At 44.7% G+C, this 14416-nt stretch overlaps 1 protein-coding gene and 1 long non-coding RNA gene across 10 annotated transcripts in view; one reads left to right on the top strand and one right to left on the bottom strand.

Annotated features, from left to right (window-relative positions):
* LOC309363951 (clathrin heavy chain 2-like) overlaps positions 1–14416 on the top strand; it is a 52476-nt gene that overhangs the window by 26667 nt on the left and 11393 nt on the right. For 4 of the 9 annotated variants that reach the window (XM_081900484.1, XM_081900491.1, XM_081900483.1 and 1 more), the window contains exons 1-6: positions 4042–4143; positions 6507–6744; positions 7505–7570; positions 9850–10081; positions 11044–11193; positions 12057–12175. In XM_081900484.1, coding sequence (XP_081756610.1) covers positions 6613–6744; positions 7505–7570; positions 9850–10081; positions 11044–11193; positions 12057–12175 — 699 coding nt within the window. In that variant the 5' untranslated portion in view covers positions 4042–4143; positions 6507–6612. Of the gene's footprint in view, positions 1–4030; positions 4144–6506; positions 6745–6815; positions 7277–7504; positions 7571–9849; positions 10082–11043; positions 11194–12056; positions 12176–14416 lie in introns of those variants that run through there. The other 5 variants (XM_081900489.1, XM_081900488.1, XM_081900490.1 and 2 more) reach the window with 4 other exon arrangements.
* Positions 398–4006, bottom strand: LOC309363965. Its single transcript, XR_014165676.1, has 4 exons — positions 3810–4006; positions 3022–3292; positions 2873–2911; positions 398–1579 (listed from the first exon to the last, which is right to left on the bottom strand). It is a non-coding gene; the product is annotated as an uncharacterized lncRNA (long non-coding RNA).

The following is a 14416-nucleotide window of genomic DNA, read 5'->3' as shown; positions in this document are numbered from 1 at the left end:
TTTTTTCCTTTAATTTTTTTGGGGCTCCCCAAGAGAGTGGGACCCTAAGCTATAGCTTGTTTAGCTTATAAACACTGGTAGAGGAGCTCTCTCACACACAAACCCACTTGTCCTATTGCTCTCCAACGTAGGATGACATGGCATCCAGCCAGGTGAGGTGGGGAAAGGCCCATCCATTTGACTCGGCAACAGGGCTCATTCTTTAAGAAGCAGATGATGCATTCTTAGCTGAGTAGCTAAGGCCATAAGAACTGGTTTGATTGATTCAGCAGGTTTCCTCTTAGGGATTCTAACCTTACAGACACAGGATCAGAGCCATGCATATAATCCAGATTGGCTCCCCAATCCACTAGCATTTGGGGATCTGAGGAAACAGAAGAGGGTAGCAAAAGGTAGGTACCATTGTGCATAGGTTTTTAATCATTTATATTTTTTAAAAATCCAAGAAGAGAAAAAACACTTAACGTTTTGGAAGCTCCTGGATGTGAGAAAGGGCACAAATCCCGTGGCGTCATGGCATAATTATTTCCACACCCAACCATACCCTGTTCTGCATGACATTTATGAAATTGGAGTCAATATGGCTAGAATCAGTCCAACCAATGCTTCAATATGTACTATATATGTTACTTCAAAAAAAACTTTTCATTATTACCAACACAGGAGTGGGCAAACTGCATTAACTAACTATCCTGAGATAGGCGGCAACTTTCTGTACTCTGCAGTTTGGAGTTACAGCACACACCGGGAAGCGCAGAATGTGTCCAAGGGAAAACTAGGCACTTCTCTCGGAACACCACTATGCTTCTTAGTGGAGGCCAGCACCACAGCCTCCAGTACCCACACTAGCACCAGTAAATTAGCTTTCTGAATCAAAGTGGGGAATGACATCCCCTGCATCTGGTTCATGCAGTCAGAAACACCACACTCCATTCCAGAAACAGAGTATAGTCTTCCTGACATATCCCTAGGGGGCAGCCATACCAGTGGTTTTGTTCTGGCTTTTCTGATGCTGTTCACTGGTGACATCCACAGTCAAGTCTTACAAAAAGTACCTCTTTAAAAGTGTTCCTCACCTTCAAACTTTCTCTCTAATGTCCTGCATATAACCAACAGGAACAACAAGCTGGGGGCACTTCAATACATTTGACCAGATTCTTGCATTTCAGATAACAAGCTGGTATGTGCCTAACGATAGGCAAGCCAAAAAGAGATAGCTCTAGGCCAGCATACCATAACCTTTATGAATGGATTCACGGTCTGGGAAAGGTTCTGATTCACAATGCAAATCAGTGTGCCAGAAACAACTTCTCACCCCATAAATTTGCTTGTAAGGGAAGTTTCTGGTGAGCTGTGCCAAACAGCCAGCAGAATATTTGATAAGAATCCCTTCCACTCTGCTTAACCTATTCCCAAGTATACCTTGTGTTGCTCTTTGCAGTCTCAGGGCAGAAACCTCAAGGTTCTGCTTCTCCTGGTTAGCATATCACCTGGTACAAACACAGCCTTACTGAGTACCAACCACACCACACTCAAGCCCCCTTGGTTCTCAAATTCAGCATTGGTCCTCCAAGCATTCCTGAATAAAGTAGAAGGACAGCTGTTAAAAGTAGTTATGTGTACATCACTACAGTATTGGAACACTAGTTTTGAACTGGATGGACCTGATCCAAAATCCTGGCATTCACACCTCTCATCTGCATGCCAACAGCACAGATTTGGTGCCACTTGAAACACATATGGCTTCTCAATTCACACCAAAGCTGGTTGAGGGAGTAGGAAAAAATTGTATTTAACAAATTGAACGCTAAAGATTTTAAGAAAACGTCAACATTTTGACAAAGTATCAAAGTGTTTCAATTGCCACCAAAATTTTCAGGCATCTATTTTTGACAATTTTTTATCAAAACATTAGTCATCTTGTGTCTATTAGCTATATGAAGTCCCCACATCTGCACATAACTAATGGCAGAACTGTATGTTAGACTAAAAGCACAATACTGCACCCACCCATTTAGCAACATTCAGAGGACCAGAAGTTAGCTCCATCTGACTTGCATGTAAAAAAAACATGTTTATAATAAATAATTGGAAATTACTGCCTCCATTAATAAAGAACTCATCCTGCACTTCTTTTACAGGGAACATTTCTGCTAACTGGTCTTATATCTAAACTGTTGGCCTTCTGCTTAGCCATTATGAATGACTTTAAGCAATTTCTTGATTTTCAGAATGAGTGCATTTCATGGGTAGGCCAACCAAGGCCCGGATCGGCCTAATCGCCTTCTAAATCCGGCCTGCAGACAGTCCGGGAATCAGCGTGTTTTTACATGAGTAGAATGTGTCCTTTTATTTAAAATGCATCTCTGGGTTATTTGTGGGGCCTGCCTGGCATTTTTACATGAGTACAATGTGTGCTTTTATTTAAAATGCATCTCTGGGTTATTTGTGGGGCATAGGAATTCATTCATTTCCCCCCCCAAAATATAGTCCAGCCCCCCACAAGGTCTGTGGACCGTGGACAGTGGGCTGGCCCTGCTGAAAAAGTTTGCTGACCCCTACTTCTTCCTTCCCAGGTTTATGATTTTAAAAAGCAGTATAAAGCACTCAAAAGAGGAACTAAATTTTGCAAAGTGATATTATTCATTCCAGTCACAAAAAGCTCAGATCCATAACAAGGAATTTTTAATGGCACAGTTCTTAGTGACAATGCACTCCGAGTGCTCAGCTAGGAATTCTGAGTCTCTCCAGAGTACAAAGGGATTCCAGAACTTTTAAGTTTGCAGATCTAAGCTTACTTACACCCTAATTTTAAACAGTTTCTCCATAGATAAGTTCACCACTAACTTTGATCAACTTTAATGCGTCTTACTTCCTAGGAAGTAATATAAAGTCTGCTTAATACTGCAGCCTTGTTGTTTAGTCGTTTAGTCGTGTCCGACTCTTCGTGACCCCATGGACCAGAGAACGCCAGGCACCTCTGTCCTCCACTGCCTCCCGCAGTTTGGTCAAAACTGCAGCCTTACAAGAGTGAAAATCTCACAGAACTCAGAAATGTTTCGGTTTGTGACTTCCATGATGGCTATGCTCTGGCTCCATGGTTGGAGGCTGTGTCCTTCTGAATACCAGTTGCTGGAAACTGCAGGGTAGCAGAGTACTCTTACACTTGGGTCATGCTTGCCAGCTTCCCATAGGCACCTGTTGGCCATTATGAGGTCAGATCTTATGTTATTAACTGCTCAAAATTCCATAGAAGGGAAGATGTTGTTCGCGGAAGCTTCTCTTGCCACCACTGCTGTGTAATAAGAAGAGCCACACTTTGTGACATTTCCAGTTCTTCTGTGCAACTGTCTAAAGATGGAGAAGCCCACTTGGGGGCTGGACCCAGCAATGCTTTCTCCAACAAAGGAACCCTGATGCTAGTAACCTCTTTTCAGTAATCCTCTCCACTGGTAGGCTCAGCGTTGCCAAGCACAAACTTTCCTACAGCGAAAGAGAACTCTAGAAGCAGCAGAATACTAAAAATAAGCCAGTATGTGTGAATTAAATGAGGGTGGCAGAAATGTATATTTGCTACCCTGCTGCCACATCCAACCACAAGACACCCATATAATCACACCACAGGGAACCCCATTCAATCTAACTTTTAAGTAACTCAGGGAAATTTATTGGCCAATATATAAACAAACAAACTTCATTAGCACAGAGTTAAGGCTCCCATGGGCCCACTCATTCCCTCCCAGAATATCCTCCCAGCAAAAATGTAAACTTCACACAAACAATAAATAAAAGGTTGGACTCTGTTATACCAGAAAGGTGCCAGTGTTTCCCTGGTGAACACTGATCTTTGCCATTTATCCTCACAGAACTTGTCACTTCTTTCCCATCACAACTATAGAGCACACAGTTCCCTCACACCCCATCATGTTCTTCCCTGGACCAATTCACCAAATAATCTTGTTTTGCTTTGTTTTTTTGGAATACTCCACTGCTCAAAGAGTGCTGAAAGGAAGTTACTAGGCGCCTTGATCTCATTGTGAGAAAACACATTCCAAAGCTCCAGAAGAGCTTTGTGTTCCGGAAGAGTATTCCGGAAGAGGCTCTTGCCAGCTTAATGCTTCACAAAAAAAGGCTGTCCTGGAGGTGAGGGGAATGTTATCTTTTGTTAGGGTGATACCTTAGTTTCACTGCAGTGATATCAGCTGGAAAGTCCCACACTACTACCAAAAGTACAAAGTGTGGGGGGGGGGGTTGTGGCAGGAAGGGGGACTCATTTTGAGACTCTAGATTCCAGGTGGATGATTTCCTAGGAGGAATAAGAGCTTCAGGAATGGGTTTAATGCCAAGGGCTAAGAGATAAGGACCAAAAGATGAGTAAACAGCACAAAGGACTTAAAAAAAAAAAAAAACCTTCAAAAAGGGGAGCTGGAACTTCAGGACCACCAGAAACAGTATTTTTTGCCGTTGGCATCTGTCTGTCTCGAGAGATAATGGAATGCCCCTCTGGGGTGAAGTCAAACTGCTCTGTTAGCGGCACTTCAGTTGACCTCCCCAGGGTGCAAGCCTGGGCAGTATGTATGGAGGTCTTGGGTTGCTCAGACGACAAGCCCCCTCTCCTCTGCCTTGATGATGTGGTCCAAGGGAAAGCAGAGCAATTGATTTGGCACCAGCTTGGCTGCAGGAGTTGTCAGGAGAAGGCATGCAAGAAACCATCCAACTGCTTTAGGGAATCGACTCTGGATATGTGTACTCCTTAGCTTTTTTTTTCCTCTGGAAGATATCCCACAAGGCAGCAGAAGTTTAGAATCAAGAGTTTTCCTTCTAGATGGGCTACCTTCCCAGGTTAATGAGCCCCATCTGTCCCTCACTTCCCTCCTCATTCACTAAAACAGAGACTCTTAAAAGGAAGTTTAATTAATTAATTCAGATTAATTTTATCAATCTGGAACAGGCTTCCATTACATATCAGAGAGACATTGTTTCTACTGCCTTTTCAGCACCTATTGAAGATCATCTTTTTTTCAGCAAGCCTTTAAATAGAGCCTTTTATCCCAGTCTGTTTCCTTATTGGATATGAAATCCTTTTCATATATGAAATCTTTTCATATATGTTTTATTGTTAATGTTTTAAATTACTTAAAGATGTTTCATAGGAAGTGATTCATAAATGGAATGGAATGAAATAAAGTAAAATAAAAAGGGGGGAAGAGACATTTTTAAAGGAAGTTGAGAGAGATGAAAGATCTGAATTTCACTGTTGCTCAGTTTAGAATGCTGGAGAAGGTTTGAAAAACTGACAATACAACATCCCTGAAAGAGCCTAACCAAGAAAATTAGGAGTTCTAACTTGCAAAGATTGCAATCTGGAAAACAGTCCAGAAAAAAAACTCCTCAGGTTTACAAAATGCCTGAAATCCTCTCTCTCTCTCTCTCTCTCTCTCTCTCTCTCTCTCTCTCTCTCTCTCTCACACACACACACACACACACACACAACCCATCAACAAAATACTTTTACAGAATTATTAGCTCAAATGCAACATTAAAGTATTACCATGAAATGTTCCTGATTGCGATCAGTGGGTAAATACCACAAGCATTGGGAAATGTCTTGCAAAAAGAACTTTAAAGGGGGGGGGGGAGAGAATTCTGGGCTCTATCACAATATCCCTTCCTGTAACTATAAATGTACAATCCTATGCAAACGCAAACACTTTAAAGCACACCCCATTGGGACATACATAGTGCGCACTGGGGCATACACACCACACATTTAAATCACATTTCTTGCCCCAACCCCCACTTGAATCCTGGGAACTGTAGTTAACCCCTACACTACAGACATACAACACACACCACCCTTAACAATCTACAGTTCCCAGGATTCATGTGTGTTGATAGTGGTGATTATCAGATTTTGGAGTCCTTCAAGAGCAGGAGTAAATTTTGTTAGAGAGCAGTGTTTACCAAGTCGTTGCTCAAGCAATATGGACCTTTCTAAATCCGCAATTCTGCTACTTGGGAATTCAATGAAGGATATAATCCTAAACACACCACCAAATAAGTGCCGTTGAAGTACGTAGGAATTATTTTTAAGCAAATCTGCTTAGGGTCCTTTTACTCCCTACCCCAGTCTTTTTCAAGTCAGTCGTCCCACTCATTTCAGCGGGGCTTGCTCCAAAGTAAGAACCCACAGGATTGCTGCTGTGTGCTCAGATCCTGTGCAAACTTACTTGGGAGTAAATATTGTGGAATGAGGTGATACTTCTAAGTGTATATAGGCTCAAGTTATTAATTGGGTATTATTTTCACTCAGATACTAACAGGACTAACCAATTATCTGAGTAGCTCGATTTCAAATTGAAAGCGGGGGCTCACGTTGATTGCATGCTACTCTGAGCGTAAGCAAAGGTCCCTTCCCTTGCCTCCCTCCCAAACCCCATAGAAAACAGGCGCGCCAAGGCGAGAAGTTTTTGCTCTCTTGCTGACATCCCATTCTCGATGTGCAGGGTTTGTTCTGCATGAAAAAGAATTTCTGTTGGGTGATTCCACGTCTGTATCGGCACCATCCAGAGTCACATTTACTACCTTTTCTTGAGGACAAGGCCTTGAGAAATGAGCACCGCTGAAATAAATTGGACTTGCTCCGAAAAAAACCTAGGAGGAGCCAGTATGGATTTTCAGCTCTCTGCACTATCAGGAACTTGGGCTGAAGACAACCCAGCAACGAACCTGATTCCGATTCTGGTCTGCAACCCAGATCTTCTGCTAGCCACAGCTCCTTCTGATATGCCTCTAAAGCTTAACATCCAAGAGTTATATATTGCACTGTATTTATAAAAGCATTTATATGCCGCTTTCTCGTGCAAAATACCAAGGCGGGTGTGCAAGCTCCACGATGTGTGTTCTGCGCGTAGCAGATCGTTAGGCTGTTGGTTTTCATACACAACGGCTTCCTATCCGCTTGCTCCGAGTGCAGCGAGTTGGTTGCTTTCCTCTCCCTTTTTCCTGGGTCCGCATCAGACTGTTCTCCATGGGGCCCTTGGTCTGGGATTGGTCGAACCGGTAGGAGTAGTAGAGAGAGAGATCTGGCTGAGGGATCCTCCCTTTTGCTAGGGCTAATTGGATCGAGTCTGAAAGCAAGATCATGTACACCTGGGAAAGAGGGCAGGAATGGCCTTGAAACGCCATTATAATCCGAGAAAAAAGGAGGAGGAAAGAGTAGGAACTTTGGGCAGCCGCGGTGGGGAAGACTGACAGCTACGCAGAGCGCTTCCCTGTAAGTTTGTAAAGGCTCAAATACTGAACTATGTGGTGCAGTTGTTTTCACGGATTTAGTTACAGTTTTTCCTCGGGGTGAGCCTCTTACTGTTAACTCCTGTTTTAATTTACTTGATAGCCTGGGTCATCACTCCCGACTCCATAAACCTTCCCCAAAACCTTCTCCCCACGTGTCCCCCTTTTTTCTCCCACGCACAATTTGCTCCTATTTTTCTCTGCACTGCAGGTTGATTCGGAATACCAAGCTATGAGCGAGCCTGTGTCTCCAGTCCGCGTGGAAGTTTTGACTCAGGTAAGCAGGAAACAACACCCCCCCCAAAAAAAACCCCCACGTAGTTCAACCTATAGGCCTCTGTGGGAAAATAGTCGAGAGGTGGTGACGGGCCTGGGCGAGTGCGCAATTTGGAATGGGTCGAGCTCAGGGTTGGTTGCGGCGCTATGCAGCCCCAGAGATTGGGAAAGGGGCGAGGTGGTTGTGTGGATAGAAGATTTCCGGGGTTCCGTTGGAAGCCATTTTAAAATCTCCCCTGGGGTCATAAATGAGAGTTGCTCTTATAGGAATCAGTGGTGGGTTAGGGGAGTTCTGACTGGGCATGCCTCCACCCCCCGCAAGCAAAACTTAAAAGAAGTATTACTGCACTGTCCTCACGCAGAGAGGAGGGGCCTTTTTATTTTTTCGGTGTTTCAAGCTGCCCCCCCAGTCAATAAAAATCGATAAAATACATAGCTAAGGTTCTGCCCACCCCCCAACAAAAGGCCTGCCCCACCCCCAAAAAAATCTGGCAATGCCCATGCCTGCTATCACAAATACAGCCCATTATCTCCATATTGCAGGTTGGGGACGGCTGCTGGGAGATACTGCTTATGCCAGCCCTTCAGTCTGATAGTAATATGACAGGTTGGGGGTTCAGGTGATTTCTAGCCTAACTGCATTAAAAGACCACTTAGGTTGTAGCCAAGGTCAGTCTAGTCACACTGCCACCTGCTAGCCCAAATCCAATACTTGGCTATGTGCAAAAACCTTGTCCTCTATTGACTTGCATGCAGGCATGTTTCACTTTGGATATATCTGAAAATAATTGGACTGTGAATTTCTTTGAAGGCATGGGTGTGTGACTTCTGCCCATGATGCCAGATCACAGCTTCCTTAGAACCTTGGATTTCTCCAGTGACTTTTTTGAGCTTCTCCTTTCTGGGTGTAGAAAAGAAACGGAGGAAAAAGTCTTGAGTGTAGTTGTTAAGGCTGTAATCCTCCACATCCTTGCCTGGGAGTAAGCACCATTGAAACTGACTATGCTTCCTTCCAAATATACTTACATAAGGTTACGTTTTCTGTGCCTATAAAGGGAGTGGCTCTATTAGTACAGTCAGTTGCATTCTTCATGCAAAGGTGGAGTTATTTGTTGCATCCCCACTTCCATGTTGAGTAACATGGGAATGCTAATGCCTGACTTGGATTGACTTTTTTTCTAACGTTGTTCCTATCAAAATGGCTACCTGCAATTTATTTATTTATTTATTTATTTATTTATTTATTTATTTCTGGTCTTACTCTGTAGGGGTCACTCTTTCATGTAAATTTTTATTACTTAGTACCTCTATCTTTAATTTATAGCAAAAATCAACACTTTAAATGCATTTTGGACTTCAGTTTGGAACATGATTTCTCAGTGCTGCCCAGTGTGGTGTAGTGGTTAAGAGCGGTAGTCACATAATCGGGGGAACCGGGTTTGCGTCTCCGCTCCTCCACATGCAGCTGCTGGGTGACCTTGGACCAGTCACACTTCTCTGAAGTCTCTCAGCCCCACTCACCTCACAGAGTGTTTGTTGTGGGGGAGGAAGGGAAAGGAGATTGTTAGCCGCTTTGAGACTCCTGAAGGGGAGTGAAAGGCAGGATATCAAATCCAAACTCTTCTTCTTATTTTTTCTATTCCAACAAGGGAAATATAAAAGCGTCACATTTGGCAGAAATAATCTCGAGATTAGATCTTCATGAAACCATTTTTATCGTGTTGATTTTCTAATTTTCGTATTAAGTTGTTTTTAACTAGTCAGCAGTACAAAGTACTTGCTAATCTTTCCACTCTTCTACACTTATTTTGCTGCAGTTAATTTCCTAATGAGCAGGTCAGACCTAATCAAGCAAATGGCCTGAAAGCGTATGATGGATATTACAAGGAGGTAGCAGGTGGAAAGAATGAATAGCGGCAGAGTTGGAGAGTGGGGAACCTGGGTTCAAATCGCTGCTCAGTCAGCCATGGAGTTCAGTCGCAGTTCAGTCCTATACTTTTTGTTGACTTCTGAGGGGGGAGGGTTTCCTAATGATGCTCATGGTGCTTCCTGGTTTGCAGTTCCTTGTTCAACAAAAAAAAGTACATGAGCAGCTTAAGTAAGGAGCAGAAATTGACATACTTGGGTTTCTCCCTCATCCCAGCCTTGGGTCACACCAGATCATACACATACCCCTACAAGGACACTGTTCCCTTAGCCTTGGTTCAGCTCCAAACAGTTTTGTGGGCATTGAAACCCTTCTCTGGAAGAAAGCTCCACTCACGCTCCCATTCTCTGCAGCTCCAAGCCCATGGCATTGTATCGGAATACATCACCTACCCTCGTGTAACCTTCTCGTCTGCCTCTCGCCTCTGTGTCCGGCACAGCCCTCCTGGGGACTCCTCCCGGCAATCGCTGACGCTCTTGGATCCCCGTGCATCTCCCAAGGAGGATCAGGCTCCGCCAAACTGGACTTTGCATCATGTGCAAGGGGCTCTGGCTAATCCTAGCCGTCCACTGCTTGCTGTCAGAGGTACAGTCATACCTCGGATTACAGCCGCTTCAGGTTCCTTTTTTTCGGGTTGCGGACCGCCGAAACCCAGAAGTACCGGAACGGGTTACTTCGGGTTTTGGTGGTCGTGCATGCACAGAAGCACCGAATCACAACCCGCGTATGCACAGACGTGGATTGCGAATGCTGCGGGTTTGCAACCCGAGCATCCATGGTATTTCATTAATAGGAACGCTATCTGGTTATTGGAAAGTAGAGTTGAGCAAAGGAGAGGAAGTCGGGGTGTTGTGTGTTACTAAATTCGCCACAGACTAGACCCACTGAAATGAGTGGGCCTAAGTTACAAATGTCCTTAAATTTCAGTGGGTCTGCTCTAGAGTAGGACTTGCATTGGAAGCAATCCAGTGTGGATTGGGGTGAAGGGGAAAAAATGGGAGTGATGGAAAGCGAATGCTAGAGGGTCATTTTGGTACTTGAGGGGGAGGACTTGTGTTATTGCAGAGAAGTAAAGGGCTTGAATTGAACTGAGGTGTCTTTGAGTGGGAGATGGGCTTAGAAGAAGGAAGGTGGTAACACCGTCCAGCTGTCATTTTATTTTGGGCAGTGGTGGTTCTAAAACTGTGGGAGAGGTTGGAGTATTTGTTATCCCTTGGGACAGCAACATTTCCAAAGGAATTCTTTGTCTCTGACCCACTTAATGTTCTGGTAATGCCAAGCGCTCTCTCTGCAGCCTTTGGAAACGTCAAGTCATTTCTGGTGAATGAGCTGCCATGTCCCAAAGTTCTCATTTGTAGCTTTCCGTATTATTTACCTGCTTTCTAGTTGGTTGTGGGGGCTTCTCATTCAGTTTTGCAGAAGAGACACAGGTGCACCTAAAATACAGTGAATTGTCTGTTTTATAAATTGAGGGGCCTTCACTGTCAAGCGGCTCCACTCCCTCAAACCGCAGCAGTTGTCTTAACCTTCCCTCTTCTTCCTTCTAGCGGGGCAGCTGGCCCAGGTCTACGACGTGGACCAGCGTTCCTTAAGATACCAGTGGGAATTTGCTCATCCTATTGAGTACTGGGTGTGGTTGAACGCTGACATTCTGGCTGTGGTGACAGAGGAGGATGTCTTCCACTGGACTGTAAAACGTGAGTGTTCAAGGGACTTGGGGAAGATGTTGTTGGGGTGGCTATAATGAAAGAATCCTGGGCAGGGGCAGGTTGTATGCAGAATGATGAATGGAGTTAAGTGGTGAAACCAAGGGTGCTTGGTGGATGGAGTTGGGAGTAAAGGACAAAGGACACATGCATTGTAGGAGAGGCAGGCTGTCTAGTTTATGGGATAAGTTAGTGATTATTGAAGGGAATTATTGGGGAAGCAGTGTGCTGGCGTTGCCTCAACAGTCTACTGTGATGAAAATTAAAAGCAGAGGGGTAGTTTGAGGATCTATCCATGGAGGATTGTCCTAAAGCAGCAAAGTGCCCTTTGAAGCAGACTCTCCCCCCCCCTCCCCCGGGGAAGCTGTTTCAATTGACACTTTGCTCAGCTTCTTCTTTAAGAGGGCGGGTGGCAGCAGTGGCGCCATATGCAGCCCAGCCCCCTTAAAGGAGAAGACAGAGCACTTTAATCTTGGCACATTAGCTCATTAGATTAAATCCTGCTTCCTCGGCTGTGTGATTCTGTTGCCACCTAGGAACAGGACAGCATAGCCAGTGCAGGATTAAACCCTGTCCTCACGCCCATCAGCTGACATAATCACTGATGAGTGGGTGAGTATGGTTTAGGCGCAGTTGTGGCCAAACTTGGCCCTCCAGCTGTTTTGGGACTACAATTCCCTTCATCACTGACCGCTGGTCCTGTTAGCTAGGAATGATGGGAGTGGTTACGGAATAGGCCTGGCATGTCCAATTGAACCCCTCGGCCAGAAGTTCCCTACTTAATCTATTACGTAAACCATATGAATTGAGCAGAAGACCTTGACTCCATTCCTTGTCTGTAATCTCCCTTCAAGGTTCTGGACCAAGTTGGCAGTTTAGCCGACATGAACGTCTCTGTGGCATGGAGGTGGTAGGATATCAACGGGATGCCAGTCATATGTGGATGGCTCTCTCTGCTCTAGGACTTGAGCAGGTACATAATTATCTGACCCCATGGCTATGATATGTCTCTTGTTTCTATTTTATATTTTTAAAATATTTTAATTAAGTTTTACATAACACCTTTCAATTTAAACATATCATTCACCTTCACATTTAGGATTCTCGAAATCCCCTGACTTCCCACCACCCTGTTGGTTTCTGCTTTCTTCTCTGTGCAGCGAAGTGCTTGTCACGAGACAGGTTGTTTACATTCCACAGAGTCTGTACTGTTGGGTTCCCACGGGAACGGGAGACTGGATGTGACGTACACTGGTTTCCTGTTTTTCCCTGCTTTTTGCAGTTTCAGTTTGTGATTCTCTCTGTGCTTTAGAGGAGAGATGATGCATTTCTCTGCTCCGGCAGAGGGAAAATGTTTTTCTGTAACTTACCAGCTTTGAACTGTAAATAAAGTAGTATAGAGCATGTTGGCACATATTTTTCATCATTCCGCTGTGCACTGGACACTGCTTATCTACAACATTTGGTTATGGGCCCAGAAAAATGCAGCGTTTTGAGATTGGTCTTCAGAAGTCGGGCTCCTGGCAAAGGAATAAAGGAGCAAAGAGGATCGGAACAGCGGCAGAGGCACGGATCGCAAGGTATCTGCTCTGCGCGTCAAAATGATTGATGAAGGTATGTGCTACTGCTCCGGGCAGCCTGCCAGCTTCTAATTAATGGCTTTATGGCTGGACTTTGAACTTTTATAGCCGGTTTTGCCGCGGCACAGGCAAATGGCTCAAAGGGACGCTATGCTGGGGGAAAACGAAAGTAAAGTGCTGTTGTTTCAAAGCAGCTGCAAATGTGACGCAGCAAAAATTAAAGGGCAACATTGAGAAAGCACTTGGGGACTATCACTTTTGAGCTTGCTTTTGGAATGCAGTTTGAAACAGCTGCAGATAAGCAACGCAGCATACAGAAAGGCGCAGGCTCAAAGGCAGAGGCTGTTTTGAAATTGCCTTTGGATTAAAGCAGCTTGATTTAAAGCAGCAGCAGACAAGCAGAAATGGCGACTGCAAAGCTAGCTGATGCTTGTGGGATTCCTAAGCTCAATAAGAAAAATTATGCGGACTGGGTTTTGTATGCAGAGGCAATTCTGCGGAAAGAGGGTCTGTTTGAGGTGATTACAGACAACCCCCCAGCTCCAGTTACAGATGAATGGAAAGCTAAGGATTCCAAGGCAAGGGGAACTCTTACATTGATAGTATCCCCAGAAGAGCTCTGTCTATTGCGTGATAAGACCTCAGCCAAAGAAATTTGGGATGCTTTGAAAGAGGCTCACTTAAGGACAGAAGCTGGGTCCACTATGTTTTACTTCAACAAGCTGCATAATATGGCTCTTGCTGAAGGTGGAGATGTGCGTATACATCTGATGGAGATGCAGAATCTGAGACATGAGCTGCAACAGAGAGGACTCAACTTTCCAGAGGCTGTGTATTCCTTCATGATACTACAATCTTTGGGTTCAGGTTGGGAGTCTGTTGCGACTCAGATTGCTATACAGCCAACTGCTCAGCTGACAGTGAACTATGTTACTGCCGTGATATTGAATGAAGCGGATCGCCGCGGTGCTAGCTGCATCAACAAGGGGGAGACTTCACAGTCGTCATCCCACAGTGCAGTGGAACCACCAGATGGCGCCAAAGCTTTGAAGGCAGTGAAATGCTACTCATGTGGACGTCTAGGCCATATGAAGAGGGAATGCAAATATCCCAAGGCCAAGACAGAGCAGCGCAGCGAAAGCTCATCGCGTGGAAAAGGCCAGAGCAAAGGCAAAGGTCCGGTGTCCAGGACAACGCAGCACAAGGCAATGGTCTCACGCTTCGCTCCAAAGGTTGCAAAGATTGCAGAGGTTGCAGAGGTCCAGAAGACGTCTAGATCTTTCTTCGTTGTTGATTCAGCTGCAACGCATCACATGTGCAACGATAAGCGACTGTTCGTGTCTTTTACACCGCAGGAAGGTGCAATTCACCAGGCGGATGACCACACAATCCCCAGTAAAGGCTACGGAACTGTTGTTCTTCACAGTTTGGACTTATCGATACAGGATGTGCTTTATGTGCCGGACGCGACACATAATCTGCTCAGCGTTGGACAGCTGATTGAGAAAAAGATTGACGTTTCCTTTAAGAACAATAGGTGCATCATCACAAAGAAAAATGATTATCAATTGTATGCTGAATTTGTTGATCGTTTGTTTCTTTTGTATTATGATGATGTTGTGCAGGATGACACT

Source organism: Podarcis melisellensis, assembly GCF_964234715.1.
Source record: "Podarcis melisellensis genome assembly, chromosome: 2".
NCBI classification, from domain to species: domain Eukaryota; kingdom Metazoa; phylum Chordata; class Lepidosauria; order Squamata; family Lacertidae; genus Podarcis; species Podarcis melisellensis.
The sequence above is the reverse complement of the archived record's forward strand: the minus strand, read 5'-3'. Positions and strand labels throughout refer to the sequence as shown.